Source organism: Podarcis bocagei, assembly GCF_964188305.1.
Source record: "Podarcis bocagei genome assembly, chromosome: 5".
Taxonomy (NCBI): domain Eukaryota; kingdom Metazoa; phylum Chordata; class Lepidosauria; order Squamata; family Lacertidae; genus Podarcis; species Podarcis bocagei.
Window position 1 is genome coordinate 99,784,176 of NC_138129.1, and position 23,075 is coordinate 99,807,250.

At 43.7% G+C, this 23,075-nt stretch overlaps 1 protein-coding gene across 2 annotated transcripts in view; it reads right to left on the reverse strand.

Moving 5' to 3' along the window:
• Nucleotides 1-23,075, reverse strand: part of DDR2 (discoidin domain receptor tyrosine kinase 2) — a 74,647-nt gene that overhangs the window by 9,859 nt on the left and 41,713 nt on the right. For both annotated transcript variants that reach the window (XR_014008530.1, XM_081195629.1), the window contains exons 5-14: nucleotides 22,913-23,060; nucleotides 19,689-19,785; nucleotides 17,461-17,644; nucleotides 14,309-14,552; nucleotides 11,297-11,359; nucleotides 9,788-9,918; nucleotides 9,107-9,317; nucleotides 7,198-7,421; nucleotides 3,108-3,238; nucleotides 1,810-2,001 (exon numbers count right to left, since the gene is read on the reverse strand). Coding sequence is in view for 1 of the 2 variants with exons in the window: in XM_081195629.1 (XP_081051755.1) it covers nucleotides 1,810-2,001; nucleotides 3,108-3,238; nucleotides 7,198-7,421; nucleotides 9,107-9,317; nucleotides 9,788-9,918; nucleotides 11,297-11,359; nucleotides 14,309-14,552; nucleotides 17,461-17,644; nucleotides 19,689-19,785; nucleotides 22,913-23,060 (1,625 nt within the window). In the remaining variant the exon portion in view is untranslated. The remainder of the gene's footprint in view (nucleotides 1-1,809; nucleotides 2,002-3,107; nucleotides 3,239-7,197; nucleotides 7,422-9,106; nucleotides 9,318-9,787; nucleotides 9,919-11,296; nucleotides 11,360-14,308; nucleotides 14,553-17,460; nucleotides 17,645-19,688; nucleotides 19,786-22,912; nucleotides 23,061-23,075) is intronic.

Below are 23,075 nucleotides of genomic sequence, written 5' to 3' on the forward strand. Positions count from 1 at the left end.
TTAATATATTATGTCATGATGTTGATTTTGACACTTATAAGAAGCTGTACTTATTTTTTTAGGAAGTAGTTTCTAGTAAATAACTTTGCAATTGATATCATACAGTCTATTATGTTTACGTGTTTTTTCAATTGGATTTGCATAATATAGGCATTCTGGTGGTTTTGATTTTGAGCTTATTTAAATGGGGCAAATAGCAGCTTTGGGCTAGGGGGCGGAGTGGGGGTGGGGAATGCATGGGGCAAACTACTAATCCAGCTGTTACAGCCTCTCTTGACTGAGGGCTCCCACAGCTGCTTTTTATAAGAGAAAAAGATGTGGGCAGTCTTAAACACGCTATTTAAAAACACCTAGAAGTCACATGTAGTTTGACCATCAGTTGGAGCAGCAAAAGCAAAGCCCTAATTAGATGGGTAAATCTAGAGGGAGATACAGGGCCCGTCAAGCATGGGACGGAGAGGATTTCTGCTTGTTCCACTGTTTCCCCCAGGAAAACCCTCTACTGTATTTACCGCTGAATTGGAACAAACATCACTCTGTAGCAAAATCAATTATTGCTTGTTCTGATTCAGCCGCAAATAGAGGGTCTCCCCAGGAGAAAGGGGCAGGACAAATGCAAGTGCTGGCGAGCCCTAACATGGCAGTTGTGAAGGCTACTTACCGGTAATACATGGCTGAGCTTGCCTTGCAACAAGAAAAACTAGATGATGCTGATCCCTATAATTCAAAATCCCTGAGATAGTACAGTACAGTGGTACCTCGGGTTACATACACTTCAGGTTACATACGCTTCAGGTTACATACACTTCAGGTTACAGACTCCGCTAACCCAGAAATAGTGCTTCAGGTTAAGAACTTTGCTTCAGGATGAGAACAGAAATCGTGCTCCGGCAGCAGCAGGAGGCCCCATTAGCTAAAGTGGTCTTCAGGTTAAGAACAGTTTCAGCTTAAGTACAGACCTCCGGAACGAATTAAGTTCTTAACCCCAGGTACCACTGTATCTCTCTTCCTACCCTTAGTTTTTCCATGTCTCTGCTACACCTTTCCTGCTCTTTTCCCAATAGATCTCAGCTTCCCACTTTATCATCCTCATCTGCCTGAAGGTCTCCTGCTCTCCAGAATAACTCTGCCTAATGCAGACAGTATGTCCTCCCATAACATGCTGGGTGCCCCCCCCCCTTCTTCAAGCTCTTGCCTTAGCAACCTCAGTCTTCATCCCCAACTAGCAAATCCTATGGCTCCATCCCAGGATGCCACACTCTGAACCTGCAGGGTGCAGCAACCTTCCCAAAGCGAAGCAGCTCTGGTTCTGACCAGTGCCTGGAGAGGACACTGACTAGAAGACTCAGATATGCTGCTCTGAGTTCCATCTTGGACAAAGGCCTGGAGAGAAATGTGAAATGAGAGAAAGTACTTTTACCAAGCCCTTCCACTCTGCTGTTGATTTTGTTGTCTCCCCAGAGCAAAAAACGAGCTTGTAATATTATTTATACAGGAAGCATCTGGAGAGCAATCATAGTTCTCTGAACAGACAAGGCTGCAGCATGTGGTGGGATGAAATGGGTGGGAATCAAATACTTGCTGGGGGCAGAAGAGGGATAATGAGGACCCCCTTTGCTCCAGTAAAGGCTCGGGGGGAAATGCCCAAGGACTGCACCTTGAGCCCTTTTGTGCAGCACAGTACAACATGCACACACACAAGCTCAGCAGCTTGTGAAGTCAGGATGTGGAACAGCTGCCACCTAAATGAGGCCTGCACACAGAGGAAGCAGTGCACAACCCAGCACTCACACAGCCTTCATGAGCTACCTGACAGAAGGGGTGGAGCACTCCGACAAGCTCTGGGGCTCCTGGCGAGACAGGAATTGGTTGAGGTCGCCATTCTCCATGTACTCCGTGATCATGCAGAGAGGGTCGTCAGTGATGCACACGGCCAGGAGCCTGATGATGTTGGGGTCCTTCAACCTGGACATAATCTTTATCTCCTTGAGGAAGTCATTCCTTTCAGAAACAAAATTATTATAATTTTGTAAAATTGTGTGTCTTTGTTTTTCAGTTTTTCAGTTTCCATGGTTTTGTATGTATTGTGGTATTTTATGCATTGTCACTTGCTGTTATTTTACTTGATTATAGTTTAGTAATCATTTATTATAATTGTTAAGAGTGAGTTTCTGATTATTATTTGCTGATAGTTTGAGAATTAATTTTATTTTGTACTGTTATAGTCTAATGGATTATTGAATACAGCTTTATTTGGTAAAAGTTGTTTGTTTTAAAGTTACTATGTTTTTATTATGAATCCTTTGTATCCTATCAGATTGTTATAAGGTGTGTAGTAGTAGTAGTAGTAGTAGTAGTAGTAATAATAATAATAATAATAATAATAATAATAATAATAATTTATACCTATACCCTGTCCATCTGGTTGGGCTTCCCCAGCCACTCTGGGCAGCTTCCAACAAGAGATTAAGAATACATTAAAACATCAGTCATCTTTGTTGTATATTTTGTTGTTTTTCAGCTTGTAAACTGCCTTGTGTATAGTAATATAGAAAGGCAGTATACATATTAAAAGTGAAATTAAATCCAGCATGGGGAATGGATGTGGCCCAGGGCCTGAAAGCCTTGAGCTGAAAATCCGAAAGGCCCTGGTTCAAATCATGCCTCGAGTCTAGCATTAACCTTCTCGTTAGCCTTGGGCAAGTCACACTCTTGGGCCTCACTTCCTGCACTCTCTATAATATGCAGATACTAATACCAGCCTACCTCACAGCGTTATTTTAAGGATTACGGCAATAACATGTATCTGAAGTGTTTTGAACACACTTTGTATTTCACCTAGTGCTTTTGAACTGTAATTATAAATGGTTAAGACCCTTTTGGTGCGTTTTACTCAAGATTCCTTTCTCAAGCAGGGCAGGAAACCTGCTTGCACCCGGGCTTCCCATAGGCATCTGGTGGGGCACCATGAGGACAGAATGGGCCTTTGTTCTAGTCCAGCAGGGCTCTGTTTACGTTATTCTGTTTATTTTTGGCCTGGTTGTGGGTAAAGGAGCTGCTATAACTGATCTTAGGACTGCTACAGCTGCCTTCCTCCTCCCAAGCACCTGGCATTCTTGTTGGCATCAGCTCTCAGCATCTTCACAGCCAGGAGGACAGGTTGGCTGGTGTTGCCGTCCGGAACAAAATCCTTCTCCACAAACTGCTCCATCCCTCCTTCCACTTCACACAGGTGGACCTGGAAGGAAGGCAGCAAAGCAGAAATGGTCTGGCAAATAGCTCTCACAGAGAGAAGGGCTGGACTTTAAAAAAAAGCAAGATCATGAGAATGGCCTCCCCCCCCCTCAACTCCCCCCCCCACTTCCTCCTCTGCTTCTGGAGTAGAAATGAGTTCAAAGTGCTGTGCAGCCAATTTGAGAGTCCATTTGCTTGTGAATTTCCTGTACAGACAGATGGTTGTTATCTTCTGGTTGTGTTATCACTCCACTGAAGTCCCCTTATCCATAATGGAAAGCTCCCCAGACACAACATAGTTGCTGCCAAGAATATTAGAGAGAGGCAACATGACCAGACTGATATCAGCCCCAGGGCTGAGTGACCCATCAGATGAGCTTCTTCATATTTTGTATGAAATAAAACAATCTGGTGATGTGAATTTGGGTGCCTGGATGACCATAAATGGATCTATGACTAGTTTTGCCTAAATTTGCTGGGGATCAGGAATTTAACAGATGAATACTGATGTTTTGCTTTATAGTTCTCTAGTATTGGCATGTAATACCCATCAGGGTTTAGATAGCCTCCAATTAGTGTGAGGCGGTAGAGAGGTTTTTACTTTGAGTCGTTTTCCAGAACTGTAATCTTGTTGGTTTGTTGTAGCTTCCCAAACCTTGTGGTACCTAAAAAACTAACATACCGTATTTATTGAACAGTATTAATCATTTAGATGAATGATTTCTTACGTTTTCTGATATTTTGAATTACTATGACTTTATTGAATTGTACTAATCATTATTATAAATTTGTTGTTTGCTTTATTTTATAATATTTATATTATTGTATCTGATAGTACAATGAGTGCAATGCTTGTTGTTTTAATGCTACTGTGATTATTGTGAGCCACTTGGAGCTCAGCATTTGCTGTTGAAAAGCAGAATAGAAATACCGAATCGATATTACAGCATGAGCTTTTGGTGGCCCACGATCAACCTCATCAGATGAATGAATTGCAATTCTGCATTGGGAAGCACATGTAGACATGGAGGGGGAAACAGAAGAATGAGTTCAGGGGAAATGAAATGTAAGGGTTTATCCACACTTACTTTTCCTCTGCTCTTAAAAGCTCCATCTCTGAGGAGCATCATTTTTGTTCTGGATCTTTCCCTGTGAAACGTGAACTTCAAAGCTCAATCAGAGCAAAAGGCAATCAGCAGAAAACCTAAATTGGCATTTGCAATGACTGAGTTTTAAAGAGCGGGTTTCTGTGAGGTTTGGGGGGCAACCCCCCCCCCACGCTCAGACACAGAGCTTTTAAGTATGGAGGTGTGTCTCGAAAGAACGAGGCAAAAGCTAAGTGTATGAGCCCTAAGAAGGCCAGTGGCAATTACCTCAAACGGTGGTGGCCTAAAGACTACTTTTTGTCCTTTGTCGTTTGCGCAGAAACTTGCCATAAACATATGGTAAAACAAACTTTTTTCTCAAGGCCTGGGAGTCGGACAGAGCAATAACGAATTCCTAGAGCCAGGCCACACCTCTGAGGGCTCATCCAGACCTCCTTTTGTGCTGCGTTTCTAGTCATAGGTCCGTGCTTTAAAGCACCACATTTAAGCACACTTTTCTTTTCTCGCCCTGGCGCTCTCCCCGCGAAAACCCTCTCCTTACCGCTGAATCGGAGCAAACAGCAATCTGCAGAAAACCCAAATTGCTGTTTGTTCCGATTCAGCATTAAAGAGCGCATTTTCCTGACAAAAGTGTCAAGGCAGGGGGAAAGCGCTCAGATACGGGGCTTTAAACTGCAGACCTGTGCCTAGAAAGGGCAGGGCAAAAGCTAAGCGCAGATGAGCCCTGAGCCGGCTCTCCAGGACTGAGCTGCTGGGTCATCGCTGTTTCCCTTTAAGGGTTCACATGCCACGTTATCTAATTGATAATGCACACATTAAACTTTAACATATCCCTATGTTTCCAGTGGGGAGATAGGGACAGGGAACCACTTTTTATTGGACCAGTTTTTATAACCAATCAGTTAAGTTGGTTAATTAAGCAATGTAACAGCACTCCTAGAAACATGAAGCAGAAATACACAGAGATTTTCAGAAATGCAAAGAGATTTCTGAACACATATGTTGTGTCTCTCCCCTCACCCCCTACCCAAAAGTATCTGCACAAGATCAAAGTTAAGGACCAACAGAGCTTGTCCAGCATGCTACATAGCTCAGTTGGTAGAGCATGAAACTCTTAATCTCAGGATTATGGGTTCAAGCCCCACGTTGGGCAAAAGATCCCTGCATTGCAGGGGGCTGGACTAGATGGCCCTTGGGATCCCTTCCAACTCTACAATTCTATGATTTTGTAACTGGCATGACAGATAGAGGTATAATTTTATAGCATTTCAAAAATCTGCAAAATTGTTTGACCTGAGATAACACTGGAGCAAAATAAATGTTTGAACACAAAGGGCAGCAGTGGTTCTGTCGTACCACTTATCTTTTAAGAGAGCTGAAAGTGATATGATAGTAGCATTTTGGAACTTGATGAACACACATATTGCTTCTGTCCCACGGTCATCTCTGCTCAAATAGGTTTTGGAGACACAACAAAAATGCAAAACCAATTGTTTATCAGAAAGGATAGTGAGATGAGCCTGCACAGTATAATAAACAATGCCTTGCCACATGAACAATGACAGAAAAAACCCTAGAATAACTTCATTTGTTCAGGTCTTTTAAAGAGTGATACTGTACTCACTTTTGTTTTATCTAATTGCTTCTATATTGTTATTCCTATGCATTGTAGTTTAAATTAGTTTATTATTATACACCCAGGTAATAAAGTTTTCCTTGATAGGCAGGGTACATTTTTAAAAAAATCAGTAAATAAATAAAATCTGAACTTTCAGTAAAAATTGAAAGCCATCATTGATGGTAATACTGTCACCGTGTCCATGTATTGTCACTGCTGTGGTGAAAAGAAGAGATTAATTTGCACTGGTATTTATGTTCAGATCCATAAGATAAATATAAAGTGCATGTCTTCCCTCAGAGAATTCTGGGAATTCTTTGCTGGAAGCTGTGGCTATTAAAATAAAAGCTGTTATTATTATTATTATTATTATTATTATTATTATTATTATTATTATTATTAATGACAGCTTCCATGTCAGGCTACAATAAGTAAAATACAATATTAAAAGCAGTTTAAAAACTTCACAATCACAAAAATAAGGTGGGTCACATGAGCCTGTGATTTTGTATTTTATTTTATTGGGCAGTTGATCATAGTGGACACCTGACAGAGCAGCATATGCAGTGAAGCAGTTATCAGTTTCTACTATTAGGCATAATTCTCCTCCAAATTAACACCCTCCATTCATTTCCAGAAGGTCAGCAGTGACAGACAAGGAGAGCGTTGCCAAAGTACAGTGGTACTTCAACAGACATTGACATAGTAGCACAATGGAAAGTCACAGAAAAATATATCAGCAAGGACAAGTGCTCCACGGCAAGTTGGGCCCAACATTGGGGGGGGCACCTGTTGTGCGGAAGGCACTCTGGCAATTGCCGTGCATGGTGGGCAGACACTCACCCATCAGGGGGGCACAGAGGGTGGAAAGCGCCCTCTGTACCTCCCACCCCCAACCAGCACACCGGTGCTCACCCAGGAGCAGCGGGGGGTGGCAGCCCCCTCCCCTCAATACTGGGGGGGCTCAGCCCCCTGTTTCAAAATATTGAGGGGACTGAAGCACCTTCTGTCCCCTATAGCTGGCACCCCTGATCAGAACATCTTGGCATTCCTATCCCAGTCCATAGTTTATCCAACTCCTTTTTCTTTTCTGCTCATGGCCTTCTTGCCTTAGTGCTCAGTCCAGCTGAGTCTCTTATCTCCATGAGCAGACCATGCCATGCTTTTATCATCCGTCTCCTGCTCCTGCAATCCTTGCTGGAAGGTACACATATTGTAAGGAGCAAGCCGTGAACTCACCTCTCCAAACTGGCCTTCTCCCAGCTTCTCCTTGAAAGTCAGCAGCTTTCGAGGAAACTCGGACACAGCCACATCTTTGCCGGACAGCAAGTCCATGGTGATTGCAGGGACAGAGTAGGTGTTGCTGCCTGTCACCCCCTGCAGGTTCACAATGTCTGCCTCTGCATAGTGGGGAACCCCTTCAGCTGCACCGGGCTGGGCTGGCTTGGCAGACGCACTGCAACCTGGGAAGGGAGGAAAGTAGAGGAGAGGGTCTCAGCCAAATATACTTTGGGGTCTTTGGCTGCAATCCTCAAGGGCCACCTCTGTGCATATGAACTGGCCCGAACCCTGCTATCATCACCCGAGGCCCTTCTTCATGTGCCACGCTCCATGAGAAGTCCAGAAGGTGGCAGCACAAGAACGGGGCCTTTTCTGTGGTGGTTCCCCATTTGTGAATGGCTCTCTCCAGAGAGACTCACCTGGCGCCTTCACTACATATCTTTAGGTGACAAGAAAAAAGGTTCCTCTATAACCAGACCTTTGACTGATGAAACAATTTAATGGTCTTTTAAATGACTTTGTGGGAGGGGGGTTATTGGTTTTTGTGGCTGTTAAGTATTTTGCGTTTTCACTTTGTATATTTGTGCTGTAAGCCACCCCCGGATCTTCAGTTGAAGGGGGGTATATAAAGTGCTGAATCAATAAAATGAACTTTGGACAACAGTAGACCTTTTTTATTATTATTATAGCAAGATACCAGTAATTTATGCAGTGTCTTTCTGTATATGTTTATTATGCCATAGCTCCTATGTTGGGGAAGTTTCTTTCTTTCTTTTTCTTGTGTTTGTATTCTGTTGCTTACTCTTCACATAAATAAAAATATTTATACATACTGTATATAAAAATGTTGAATGCTGCAACTTATGGATACTAAGAACTTTATTCTTTATTTTATGTAAGTTCTTCTGTTTCTGTTATTCATACAGTAAGGAACTTTGTGCAGGCACCACAGGCTCCAGGCTGCCCCCAAAACTGAAGGGCACTGGCGTGCACATGCACCTCGCAACGCTGTGCAGGGCAGGGCAGCCCTCCTCTAGGGAGACGCTACACAGGCCAGCGGACCTCACGCCGACCAAGGGAGTGAGAGAGGAAGGCGGGAAGGCAGGCGGTCAGGGTGAGAAATATTGAGGGGACTGGGCCCGGCTGCAAGTTGTTGGCAGGGGTGACCCAAAACCTGGCCCGATTGTGTATTTGGAGTTTGCCAACAGGAAGACCGCCTGCTGCCATTAAGTTATCTTTGGATGCCAAATTAAGGATGGGCAGACCTCAGTTTTTCTCAGTTTCTCATTTTGCCAGCCTTAAGTTCAGTTCTCCACATTTGCACATCAGTTGTTGTTTTTTAAGTGCTCATGAAAATTCACCCGTATGTGAATTTCTCCTAATAAACTTTTGTACGCAATTCTGCATTATTTACACATTTTTGCAGGGTAGGGCTTCCCAATATAATGTGGTTTTATATATATTTTTGGGAAATATGTGTTTTTAGACACAGTTTACCACCGTACATGTGTTTTTGTATGCATTACGTGGCAGAAGACCTACATTGCAAAATTCAGAGAATTCATACAATTCATTTTAACTGAAAGAGGCTGTTGATTTATAATTTAATAACTCTTTTATCTATATATTCTGTGAGATGGCTGCTATTTTATGTTTTAAAATAAATTTGTGCTTTTAGAAGCATAACAAAACTACCTTATGATGGCTTTTTTGGGACTGAAAGGCAGTACGTATAAAAGTACCTAAGTAAAGAATTCAATCTCATTCACCCCCATAAAGAAACGTTGAAGGTGGGATAGGGGTTTATAGCCCAGGGTAACAGAGCAAATATGGGAACAAGATCAACAGAGTGCCTGGTTGTTCTGACCTGCCTCTTGCTCCCCTGGGGTGAATTCGGGTAACTTGCGGATGAGTCGAGAAGGCTCCTGGTAGTCTGCAGCCAGTGGGAATATGCGGTCGTACGTGGAGTTTGATTCTCGCTCACTGGATGATGTGGAGCGGTTATGGTTGAACATGCTGGACTCACTGGGCAGAGAGAGGCTGACGGTCATTTCGTCATCCAGCATCCGGCGAGAAGCCTGGAAGCAAGTCAAGGTTTCATCTTTACTGTACAACAGGCAGAACAGGGAGAGACTGGCTTTATGAACTGATATTAACACCCCTGTTCAATCATATTCATTGGTGCAAGCGCAAGCAAGGTTTTAAGATGTACAGAGCTTTTGCTTGGGCCAGACTAATATTCTTTTAAGTTAAGAAGCGCAGAACGAGGGAGGGAGAAAGAGATGGGGATTTTACCCCTTGTAAGTAGGAAACAGCTTAAGGGCACAAGTAGGTTTCCTCAACAGTTATGAAATAACTGAATAGTTCAGTTATTCAGTTATGAAAGGATCTTGAATGGGTTGCTTCAAATCTTGATACTAAACTCACATTTCCTACACGCTTCTATGCTTACTTGCATGTGCCATGCTTAATCCTGAGGAAGTAACTTATTCACTTTGGCAATTAAGTTTCTAATGCAGACGTGCACTGTATCTGTCTGCAGGCTTACCTTTTCCAACATCTTCTGCCAAAACTGTCTCCAGAGTATGATTACAATGATGGCCACCAGAATGAAAATGATGGCCACTAGGCAGCCAATCAAGATGCGAGTATTACTATCATCCACTTTGAGGGTTGGATCTGTCAGAATACAACCATAAAATGTGAGCTTTAGGTGAATTTATGAAAATTAAAAAGACTTTCATATGGCATATTGCAAGCTGCCATCTTTTGCCCTAGGTTTCATACCTCCCCACTCCATCAGAATTATTCCTGGTGTCTTTTCAAATACCGCCTCTATTCACACTGAGAACAGCAGCCTGAATAACTAAGAATGCAGTTCCAGCCCCTTCCAGTATTGAGTGAGTGGGCTCAAGACGGCACATAGGTTCCCCTCTGCTGAAGAATGCCACTGGTCTTCATTATGATGGGAGGTCCAGCTGCGATCAAGAGGGTGGAAAGCTACGGCTGTCCCTTCTGGTAGAAGGAAAAAGGCCTGAAATAAGGTATTTCAGGGAAGGCTGCCAGTGGTCTTGGATCTATCCAATCTTCCATTCTTGGACAAGGTGATTGAGCAGGTGGTCACTGAACAATTCCAGGCATATCTGGAGGATGCGGGTCATTTGGTCCCTTTCCAGTTGGAATTCAGGCCCCTTCATAAGCGTGAAACTGCCTCGGTCTCGTGGTCCCTAGCTCTGGCGGGCTAGGGACAGAGGTGAAAGCTGTTTCCTGGTTCTGCTGGATCTTGCAGCAGCTTTTGATACCATTGACCATGGTATCCTCTTGGCTGGGAAGAGGTTGGGAGCTGGGGGCACTGTTATACAGCGGTTCTGCTCCTTTCTCCTGGGCCGTGTCCAGAAAGCCTTCTCGGTAGTGGCGCCCACCCTGTAGAACTCCCTCCCAACAGATGTCAAGGAGATAAGTAACTATATAAACTTTAGAAAACACTTGAAGGCAGCCCTGTATAGGGAAGCTTTTTAATGTTTATTGTTTTATGTTTTTATATATATTGGAAGCCGCCCAGAGTAACTGGTGCCACCCAAAATAAAAAAAATTCCTTCCAGTAGCACCTTAAAGACCAACTAAGTTAGTTCTTGGTATGAGCTTTCGTGTGCGTGTGCATGCACACGAAAGCTCATACCAAGAACTAACTTAGTTGGTCTTTAAGGTGCTACTGGAAGGAATTTTTTTTTATTTTGACTATGGCAGACCAACACAGCTACCTATCTGTAACTGGTGCCACCCAGTCAGATTGGCAGGATACAAATAAATCATCATCATCATCTAATGGTGAAGGATCTCCCAAGTGGTCTTATCTTTGGGTCCCTCAGCTATGACATCTTGGAGCAGGAGTAGCAAAATGAAAGTAAGGGCCTCACCCCCACCCCTCCACCACAGTGCAAACCTGCTACTCTGCATCTCCCTGGTGCCAAGTTAGCATTGTTCCACAGCTAGCTCATCCACAATATTCCAGGTAGATCACTTTAGGGTCCACATTCTAAACTAGCTTCACACATACCATAAGTAGTAGGAGTCACTGAAGAATCAGGAAGGGCTCCAGAATTATTGTACATGGCTGCATCTAATAAAGAAAGGGGGGGGGGAATCCAGACTTAAACAACAGCACCAGCAGACACAGTGGTTGTTTGAAACTTTCATTTTTAAATGTGGAAAATCAGATTATAGGTGCTTCTCAAGACACTGAGCTGGTTTCACTTATCGTACCTTGGCTTAATGAAGAAAGATGCGAAAGCCCCTAATGGCCGTGCACACAGCCTCTTTGCTCCTCTAGTCACACAAACAGTGATTAAAACATTAGGTTTGGTTATGGAAAAGGCGGTTTCCCTTGGCCAACCAGCTAAACTCCTGTCAGTGGCCCATCCACACTTTCGTCTGACCTGTGATTCCTACTGATCTAGTATCACGGGTCCAATAGGGTTTTTGTCCCACCACTTTCCCCAGGAAAACCCATTGGTTACTGTTGAACTGGAGCAAATGCCCGTCTGCAGAAAACCTGAATAAAAATTTGTCCCTCTTCTGAACCAGTCCTAACATAGCTCCTGAATCGGATTTCATGTGCTTCATGTGTTGGGGAGAGTCTGCTCCCCGCCCCCCCTCTCCTTCTTTCCCCACCTAGCCCTGCAGGGTAATTTTCCCAGTTGTCTCTTCAGCTTTGAGAAGCACTTCCGGTTTTCTCAGAATGTTTTATTTGTTTATTTTACTTTCCCCTGTTTACTGCTCATGTGAAACTTGTGATAAAATGATATTTATTGGAAGGGTCCCCACTTCTTTTGTATGTCAAATGACTGTCTGATTATCCAGCTTCTGAGCATCTGCTTCCCTGATTATCTGACTGCCGTAGGTGGGCAGAGCTGAAGTTGGGGAGAACACAAGAAGCAGACTAAACATGGGGTTTCAGGGATAAAATCTGAGGCAAGAATCACAAATTCTTGTGGGCCAAATTGAAAACAGGGCAAGAAGACATGGGAGGGAAAGTGTGAGAGGGACAAGAGCATAGGCCTCAGAGACTAAGCAAAGTTTAGACCAGGCTCAGGGGTGTCAACTTGAATAAAATATGGGGGAGGGGGAAAGTAAGCCCTGCCCCACATAAATGATCACAATATGCGGCACATGCACACCATTTGAATGGCAAAGCCCATCAACTTGGGGGGCAGTCCCCTCAAATGTGGGGGGTCTGAAGGGACCTCAGCCTCTAGGAGTTCGCTCTGTGACCAGCCTCCTATGGGAAGAAGGTAGATACCCTGCGGTCCCAGGCTGCTTAAGGCTTTTTAAAGGTCTAAACCACAGGGGGCCCTTTTCAGCCCAGAGGCCTTATTCCCTCAGTTGCATACCGGGAGTGGTATATCAGTGGCAGGCACAGCCAAAGGCAACAACGTGAGCAGAGATGTGACTTTCGCTTGGCTGGAGAGGGGTGTGGGTGGGTGTAGAAACCTCCGAATTTTGTATGGCTTGAACCCAACTTACCACACAAAGGCAAGGAAGAGATTATCACAATTCAGGGACGGACACATTCTGGCCATGCAAAAACACACCAGGTGAGGTGGGACAGAGCAAGGCCAATAAAGGCTGTAGCCTAGGAAGATGCCCAAGGGACAGGCAGTGATACCTGAAGGCTCTCACACAGTTTGAACTGAGTCTAGAAACTAGCTGGCAACCCATGGCACAATCAGCTGTGTCTGCCCAGCTCCTGATAACAACCTGGCAGCAGCAGTTTCTGGACTCCAAGGGCAATCCCATGTATAGTGGTGCCTCGCAAGACGAAATTAATTCGTTCTGCAAGTTTTTTCTTCTTGCGAGTTTTTCGTCTTGCGAAGCACGGTTTCCCATAGGAATGCATTGAAAATCAATCAATGCGTTCCTATGGAAACCGCCTTCAGACCAGGTCCGGGGACAGTCTGTCCCCCGACCTCTTCTGAAGGCTGGGGGGGGGGAACAAGGGCTTTTCTTCCCACCGCCAGCCTTCAGAAGGCTGTTCTGAAGGCTGGCGGTGGGAAGAAAAGCCCTTCTCCCCACCTCCCGCCCCGCAAGCTCCGGGGACAGGAGCGCTTTGCTGCCGACCGCCAGCATTTTAAAAGCCCCCGCTGTCCCGGGGCGATTTTAAAATGCTGGTGGGCGGCAGCGAAGCCTCCGCTGTCCCGGGGCGATTTTAAAATGCTGGCGGGCAGCAGCGAAGCCTCCGCTGTCCCGGGGCGATTTTAAAATGCTGGGGGTCGGCAGCGAAGGCCAGGACCTCTTCTGAAGGCCGGCGGTGGGCGAAAGTCTTTGCTCCCGACCGCCAGCATTTTAAAAGAGGTCCCCGGAAATTCCCCTGTGGGCTTTCTTCTTGCGAAGCAAGCCCATAGGGAAATTCGTCTTGCGGAACGACTCAAAAACGGAAAACTCTTTCGTCTTGCGAGTTTTTCGTTTTGCGAGGCGTTCGTCTTGCGAGGCACCACTGTAAAGTGAATTAAAGTAGTCCAACCTGGCAGTAACAAGAACAGGAAAGTAGTCCAACCTGGCAGTAACAAGAACAGGAATAAGCATGTCTAAGTCTGACTTCTCCAGGAAAGGCCACTGTTTACAAATTAGTAAAAGGAACTCCTAACTGACTAACTGACTTTCTGGTCCATCAACTACATCCTTCCCTGGGAAAAATAGACCTGGCCTTAGTCACATTTATGTGCAATAAAGTGTATGCACCCATGCACACTTTAGACACTAGAGCAAATGCCTACATGGCTTATGAGGCAGGAGTGGCTAGGGCACAATCCTGTTCACTGAGCCAATTTTGCTGCATGTACAGAGCAGATCTTCTGTGTTGTACAGATCCACATATCTTGTATATCATTATGACAAATACAGTTCATCAGCCTATGCTGTGTCCAGACATATGAGACAATGAAACCTACTTTCCCAGCACATCAAGCCTTCCAGCGATAAACAAGGATTCCTGGCTCACTCCCAAAATATCTCTCACTTACTAGGATACACATAAACACACACAGTTCCATCACCCATCCCTGTGTCATACCTGACTGGAAGGTGATCTCACTGAACATCATCCAGGTGTCCGCAAAGTAGAACTGGCATTTGATGGCACTAGCCATGTGATGGAGAAGGGGCACTGTGACAAAGCGGGCACTGGGGTTCACATCATCTAACACCAGCACTGAGGAGATGGCGTTGGGCTCCCACTCATTTGCATCAGAGCGGAAGTGGCACTGCACCTCCTTGAAAATCTTCACTCCCTTGGCAAACATATTGTTGCAGTGAACCTGTGTAATGGAGACATGAGATGGGTGAGCAGGAGGTGACGTGATCCCACCCAAAGACTATGAAATGCTCCAAGGTTGCCACATTTTTTGAAAGCCCTGCTACTTTAAACAGTAGAGCGAAACATAGAAAATTAACAGGAGAAGCAATCAAGTGTTATATAAATGTCATGAAATAAATAAGTAATAATACTCTCCCACTGTAACTGCATGCAAGGCAGCCACATTAAGCTTTTGCTCGTATGCACATATATTTGGGAGTAAGCTTCACTGAGCTCAGTGCAACTTCCCTTTGAGTAATCAAGCTATAAGATGCCTCCTTCAGCAATTAATTGGTTGTGCTTTTACAGAATTTTGTTCTGGACTCTTGTCCTGACACCTTTGGTTGCCAGATCCTAGTGTATGACAAAATTTCAGGATTTTAGAATCATAGAATCATAGAGTTGGAAGAGACCACAAGGGCTATCGAGTCCAACCCCCTGCCAAGCAGGAAACACCATCAGAGCACTCCTGACATATGGTTGTCAAGCCTCTGCTTAAAGACCTCCAAAGTAGGAGACTCCACCACACTCCTTGGCAGCAAATTCCACTGTCGAACAGCTCTTACTGTCAGGAAGTTCTTCCTAATGTTTAGGTGGAATCTTCTTTCTTGTAGTTTGGATCCATTGCTCCGTGTCCGCTTCTCTGGAGCAGCAGAAAACAACCTTTCTCCCTCCTCTATGTGACATCCTTTTATATATTTGAACATGGCTATCATATCACCCCTTAACCTCCTCTTCTCCAGGCTAAACATGCCCAGCTCCCTTAGCCGTTCCTCATAAGGCATCGTTTCCAGGCCTTTGACCATTTTGGTTGCCCTCCTCTGGACACGTTCCAGTTTGTCAGTGTCCTTCTCGAACTGTGGTGCCCAGAACTGGACACAGTACTCCAGGTGAGGTCTGACCAGAGCAGAATACAGTGGCACTATTACTTTCCTTGATCTAGATGCTATACTCCTATTGATGCAGCCCAGAATTGCATTGGCTTTTTTAGCTGCCCCGTCACACTGTTGGCTCATGTCAAGTTTGTGGTCAACAAGGATCCTAGATCCTTTTCACATGACTGCTCTCAAGCCAGGTGTCACCCATCTTGTATTTGTGCCTCTCATTTTTTTTGCCCAAGTGCAATACTTTACATTTCTCCCTGTTAAAATTCATCTTGTTTGTTTTGGCCCAGTTCTCTAATCTGTCAAGGTCATTTTGAAGTGTGATCCTGTCCTCTGGGGTGTTAGCCACCCCTCCCAGTTTGGTGTCATCTGCAAATTTGATCAGGATGCCCTTGAGTCCATCATCCAAGTTGTTGATAAAGATGTTGAATAAGACCGGGCCCAAGAGAGAACCCTGTGGCACCCCACTAGTCACTCTTCTCCAGGATGAAGAGGAACCATTGATGAGCACCCTTTGGGTTCGGTCAGTCAGCCAGTTACAAATCCACTGAGTGGTAGCATAGTCAAGACCGCATTTTACCAGCTTCTTTACAAGAATTTTAGTCTTCTTAGGGTCTCTGGGGAAGCAGCAGCATTTCAGGACTGAGGTCCAGAATCACAGTGTGTGTGCGCGCACATACTATTTTCTTCCTGTCTGTTTTGCCACTTGTTCCACCCATTCTATCCATCAGGTTGCACCCTTGAGGTGCTAGGCAAAGCTAGGCTCTTCTCTCCTGATTTCTCCTGCACAGGCCCCTCGGGAATGAATGGGATGCAGCTTGAAACCCTTGCTCTTAATCGACCCAAGCTCTCATCAATTTCAGTAGAATAAGGTATCAGTGGATTGTGTCCCATATCAGTTAGTGGAAGGGAAAGATAACATTTGAATTTCCTGCACAAGGCACAAAATATAACACCTGTTTATCCTTTGCCAGTGCCACTCTTAAACACATCAACTGTCCCAGAAAAAAACAGGGCATCCTGATTTTTCTCGTGAGAGGACAGCAGCCCAAATGGCCACTGTGAGCTCACACGGTTTCAGTACACTTTCACCCCGAAAAAGTGCTTTTTTCAGGGCAGAAATATTGTGTAATGCCCCAAAACACATGTTTTGGGGCACCATGTCCCCAACAAGTGCTGGGGGGCGCTGAGAACTTGTACGGGTAACATGACTTGCACAGGATTGCAGCCCCAAAAGATGGCGTCTGAGTTTTGGATCCCTTTGTATTGCAGGATCTGCACTCTTCCCTGCCAACCAGATGTGCCATGTCAGATTTCAAAATGGCTGTCATCAACACAGGTCAAATGAATACACAGACCCCTTTTTAAAGGTAAGAGATTTGGACTTTGGCACACATATTTAGCACAAAGGCCCATGTGTAATTGTTTATCATAATAGTTACTCAAGTGTGTAGGCCAAAAGTGTATTTATTTATTTAAACCATTTATATATACTTAACTACCATAGTCTCAGAAATACAATACAGAAAAGATAAAAATAGGTTAAAGCTATAAAATCAGACTTCAACTGGAATAAAAATGGTTTTGGAAGGTGTTGGAAGCTCAACACCTCTGACCTCAGCTGGAAGTGAGTCCCATAAAATTGGGTCCCTCAAGACCTCAGTGATTGGGGTGGGATATAAGGGATTAGGCATCTGGACCCAAGCAGATAAGGGGCTTGTAAATTAATATGAGAATCTTGAACTTGGTCCTGCAGCACATAGGAAGCCAGTGCAAGCTTTTGAGCATCCAAGTTTTTTGTTAGCACTGGTCTGCCCCAGTCAACAGTCAAGCTGAACCTTTTTGCACCAGCTGGAGCCTTCAGACCTGAGGTTTGAAATGTGGGGTTGGGCAGCAGGAAAAGGATCCCTACACATCTTCTATAAATTGCACTCTGCTGTCAGTCTAAAGAAAACATGGGAGCCCGCATTGAATTTAGCAACTAACCTTCATGGTGGTGAAGTTTCTGATCCGGTCAAATTCGAAGACAATTTCCACATAGCCATTGGTGGTGCTCTCATTGCGCCAGCCAACATAGTCATAACCAGGCCATACATGGTATTCGTGGGTTTGGCTAAAATCATCCAGGCCTGAAACCCCGTCTGTCAGCTGGCCTAGTCCTTCCGTCATGCTAGTGAGTGGCAGGTTAAAAGAGGGGGAGGGGGTAGAACACAGTTAATCCCAACCTTTTTCTTCTAAATATCAGCAAGATTGTCCCAGCTCAAACAGGAGGGCAAAGGGGACAGATGGTGGCCTCCTGTACCATTTAATGGATGGATAAATTGTGGAATTGGCAGCTGGGAACTCAGTTGGAAGTCCAATTTAGCCCAGGGATGGACAAATTCTCATGTTAGTTTTTGATACAGTAAATTCCTCTCATGTGATGCAATGTACAGTGGTGCCCCGCAAGACGAATGCCTCGCAAGACGAAAAACCCGCTAGACGAAAGGGTTTTCCGTTTTTCAATGCGCTTCGCAAGACGAATTTCCCTATGGGCTTGCTTCACAAGACGAAAACGTCTTGCGAGCCTTGCGATTTTTTTCGCTTCCCCCCCTTTTCTAAGCCGCTAAGCCGCTAATAGCCTTTTAGCCGCTAAGCCGCTAAGCCGCTAAGCCTTTAATAGCCGCTAAACCGCTAAGCCGCTAATAGCGCTAATCCGCTAATCCGCTAATAGGGTTGCTTCGCAAGACGAAAAAACCGCTAGACGAAGAGACTTGCGGAACGGATTATTTTCGTCTTGCGAGGCACCACTGTAAAGCATTTTTGTACATGCCCTGATTATCCCCAAATCATCATGAGAGTTTTTGTGAGGCACAGGGGGCTTCCAGGAAGTTCCAAAAGACCCAGGTTACACAAGGAAGGAATCTTGTAGTTCTCTAGAAATCTAGTTACAGTAGGGGAAGCTAACCTGGTGCTCTCCAGCTGTCATGGGCTACTACAACTTCCATCATCCCTGGTCATGCTGGCCATCTGGGGGGCCCCATGTTGGCAGCCCCTGAGCTATGGTGTCTTTGCTGGGTCATTTCCATGTGATAACTTGCTTTGTGAAATAGTCCCCCATACAGGAAAAAGAAAAGGAAGTTACTGGAAAAGTTCCTTCAGTTCTAGAAAATGCTTGTGGACTTTAATGCAGTCACTTGTGAATTTGTCCACATGGGAATCCCAAACTCATTCAGGCAAGTCCCATGAGACAAAGTGGCCTGCATGCCATGAAGGCTTTGCTGTTTACCTGTTCAAATACCATAGTAAAAGCTAGTGAAACAATTAATTTTGCAGAAAGGTCATTTGCTCCACAAAAATGTGATGGGTAGACATCGCACAAGAAATTTATCACATGAAAAATGAGCATTAATTTTGTCTCTGGTTGAACTTAGAGGATGAGGATAATTATAAGTTTGTTTGTTTGTTTGTTTGTTTGTTTGTTTATACATACATACATACATACATGCATACATACATATATACCCTGCCCATCTGGCTGGGTTGTTGTGTGACCATGAGAAAGTATAAAGGTACAGAAAGAGATGGCTGGCAGAAATTTTATAGATATTATCTCATTTTATTACTGACAACCTTCTGAGGGCTATTTGAATGGCTGAGCACTGTGAGAAAGGGATGGTGGACTAAATGGGCCACTGGTCTGATGCAGCAGAGTTGTTCTCATGTTCTTATGTTCAAATTCCCCAAATAGCAGGAAAATAGAGCAGATTCATGAAAAATAATCACCTTTGACTTAGTTTTTGCCGCTGGTTTAGGTTGGATACAAAACTTGGGGGCAGGTTGTTGCACTGGATGCACACATGCCCTTTAAACTATAAAGTAAGAAACTGGATGGAGAACCAAAAATTATATTAAAAAAAAGAGTTACACTCTGTGCTTTTTTCCCCAGGGGGTACTCAAGGGAACGCAGTACCGGAACCTCTTTTTTTGTTTGTTAAAAAGTGTGACACTTACTTTAACAACTTTATGGTGAGTACCAGCACCTATTTTTCTAGGGAAAAGGCACTGGTTACTCTTCACAATTTATCTTTAAATTTGAAACTATTGTTATGTTTCTTAAATCAATGAGACTGCCTGCTCCCTTCACTCTGAAATATTAACTTGGCTGAAGCCTTTCCTCTCTCCCTTCCACCCATCAGGCCCCTTTCCCAGTTGCGTGATACTCAGGAACCCACCTGTACCCGTCATAGATTGAATCGTTCAGGTAAATCACGGTGCCACCAGGTAAAGCCAACTGCTGCCCTGCAGGAGCACTGTATGAAACCAGCCCATCTGTAAAGAGATGGAACAGGGGTTACTCTTGCACGGCTGCTGCTGCTGCTGCTAGTCAGAACATCGGTCTGGAAAGAAGTCCACAAACACAGAGCCTGGAAGCTGGGAACAGATAAGATAAATGGGAAGAAAGACTAGCTGAGGTCTAGGCTGCTTCCAAGTGGAATCATTCGCACACCTGCAAATTTAGGTTGTGCAGTTAGTGGATTTGGCACGCTTGAGCAACAAAATTGCTTTTTTAAAAAAGCACTTACTCACCATGTGATATTTCAAAAATCTCTAAGTGGCGTAGAGATTTTTAAAAAATGAGTTTTTGTGGGAAGGAAAATGATGGGGAAATGCCCTTGAAAGTGTGGGATAACACTTTCCTGCAAACAAATCAGAATAAATGTGCAATAAACTCCAGCCCTCTGAAGCACACCTTCCTGCAGTTCAGGTACTCTTGTACTCAGGTACAAAGAGGACTCTGAGCTCTTTGAAGCTAAAACAAGATAATACTGCAGTGATTAATTAATTTAAAGAAAGTACTTCCTGTGATCCTAATTAATTGCTCCTCTGTGGTGCCTTTAAGCTGCAAAAAGGGCAGTGTTTCTAACAGTGTAAACTAGTCTGGGAAAGGGGTTGAAAATAGGACCTCACGGCACAAAACTTGACACATATTTCTTTACCCCTGATAAAGTTCCTAGCTCCTTATTTGCACAAAAGTTTGAAACAGATCTCAATCAGTAAGCCTGATCAGGAACTACAGTTAATATACCCCTGCACCTCAAAATAAGTTATAAATATCTGGTCCATATAGTATAACTGCATGATTGAAGGAGTGTCCCCTTCAAAATTCACAATAAATCTCTGTTCCAAACCTTTGTGCAAATAAGGAACTGGGAGCTAGCAGCTAAGGCCTCATCCAAACTTCCTTTTATGCTGTACTTTCTAGGCACAGGTCCAGGCTTTAAAGCGCAATGTCTGAACAGAGTTGTTTGTTTTTGTTTGTTTGTTGTTTTGCTCCAGCACTTTCCCTGGGAAACCCCGTGTTTTACCGTTGAATTGGAGCAAATGTCAGGGAGAGTCAGAGCAATGTTCAATTTCTGTTTGAATCCAATTCTGCAACTATGCAAGAAACAAGATCCTTTGGGTGTTTTAAAGCTGTGAGCCCCTCCATCTTAGGCTCAGGTTGTTTATGTGTGTAAATAAACCATATATCCTGAATACCCCATAGTCTCCACTGTTCCTCATTTCCAAAAGGAAACATGAACTCTGAGTAAACATCTGGAACCCCTGGAATCTCTCACTGCTCAGAGATTGGGGGGCATGTTTCTGCGTACTATTAAGGGGTGATTGTGTATTCTCTCTCTGTAATTCCACCCCCCCCCCAACATGTACAGGGAAAAATACTGTACAGGGAATATACAGGGGGGGAAACAGGGTTGCTTTCAGATTGCAAAAGAATGGATACCAAGCACTTCAAACGCTCAAATGAGCGTTAGAAATGCTGTACTGTATTTCTCATTTTTAAGACAATTCTATCTTTGCTTTCCTATTTTATAACTATAACATTATTAATAAGTAGTTCTAATCAAATATTATGATACAATTAAAAAGTAGTAAATGAAATTAAGAACAAAAAATAAATACATAAAGTTACCCATTCTAGCCCTTTAAATTAAACGGAATGCTTTTTCCCTTCAAGCATTAAATCTTCAATCAGTTTGGGAACAGCAGATTTTGCTTTCTGTCACTTAAATTGTCCTCTTCCTGTGACTTATTTCTGCACTTCACTGGACACTTTTCTAAACTACTGGATTTCTATGAATTTTTAAAGTTCCAGGAAACATTATACATTTGAAAGTGATACACATAAGTAAATTAGACGTATCACTGTGCAAAGGAATATGCTGCCAGTTGAGACATTTTTCCCTGACCAGTTCCACACTTGCCCCCACTTTCCCTCTCTAGTTTCCTCTTTGCTGCTCTCATTTCAGAGTAATGCGAACAAAAATGGCCACAATCTGTGACCAAGAACAGCCATAATCCAGCTAAGTACAGCCGTGAATGAGAGTTTTTCTGCAAGTTTGCATCTCAGCAGCTCAGTTTCGAAACTATTTTTTAATCTAAGAAACTGGTTGTGGAACTAAAGGGACTTTCCCCTCCATATCCAGTAGGAATACCCACAGGTTGCTTTATTCTGGGATGAAATTTATTAGGAGATATTAAAGATTATTAACACATATTCAAATTTATCCACAGTTATTCCTACTAAATGTGTCAACAGATACCATGAAGATGTTTTGCCAAAAGAACTTTTGGGTTCTGGCAGCTGCCAGCATCTCTATAGCACAGCAGTGACAATCATTTAAATATATGTCTATATCCTGATGGTAAAAATAATCTCTGGAATTTAGTTATTGCATAAAAAATAAAACCTAAGTCATGGGTCTCTAATGGACAGGAAGATCCTGCGCATTTCTGTTCAGTATGGTAGGATTTTATTTCATACAGTTTTGTTTCAGATGTACAGGTATCTCTCCCCATGCCATTATTTTAAACTGGGCGTTATTATTTAATGTTTTTATATTTTGTATGCCCTGCATTGAGTTCAATATATTATTGATTTTTTTTGGTTATTGTTCACTTGCCTCTGTGATTCCATAATAATTTGAAAACTTTTACATTTCTTTTTAAGAATCTGGCAAGCCATTTGTCCATGTTGTGGATGGGATACATCTGTTGCAAAGGAAAAACCCCAGAACAGTTGGGTGCAGACACTAACTATGAACACATTTGTCTAGATCACTGCCATTGTATGGTGGCTCAGCCAAATATGTTATTTTTCTTTTAAAGCACCACATTGATTTACCTGTTCATTAGTGTTTTATTTTCAAAAGGGGGGGGGAAGAATCCTTGGTGACATAACAGATGCTAGCCAATCGACACTATGCACAGTTAGATTCTGCTTCTACCTTGCAGAACTACTGCCCCTGCTTCCCTCAACTTTGGACCAAAAAGGTACATTTGGATGGAACACAGTGATGAAGCTTCCAGAATAGCCTCACTGCTCTACAAAAATTATATTTGCCTGCAGTGTAAGTCACCCTGATAGGTCATAGTTCCAATGAATTGCTGTACTTACCTAGCCAGACACAACCATACAGCTCCACCCTGAGACAGACATTTGTGGAATGGTCAGTCACAGGAATAAAGCGGATGAATCGACCAATGATGGGTGGCTCCAAGTCCTTGAGGACAATATCGTATGGATTGGTGTTTCCATCAAGCACCTGAGGGGGGAAAGG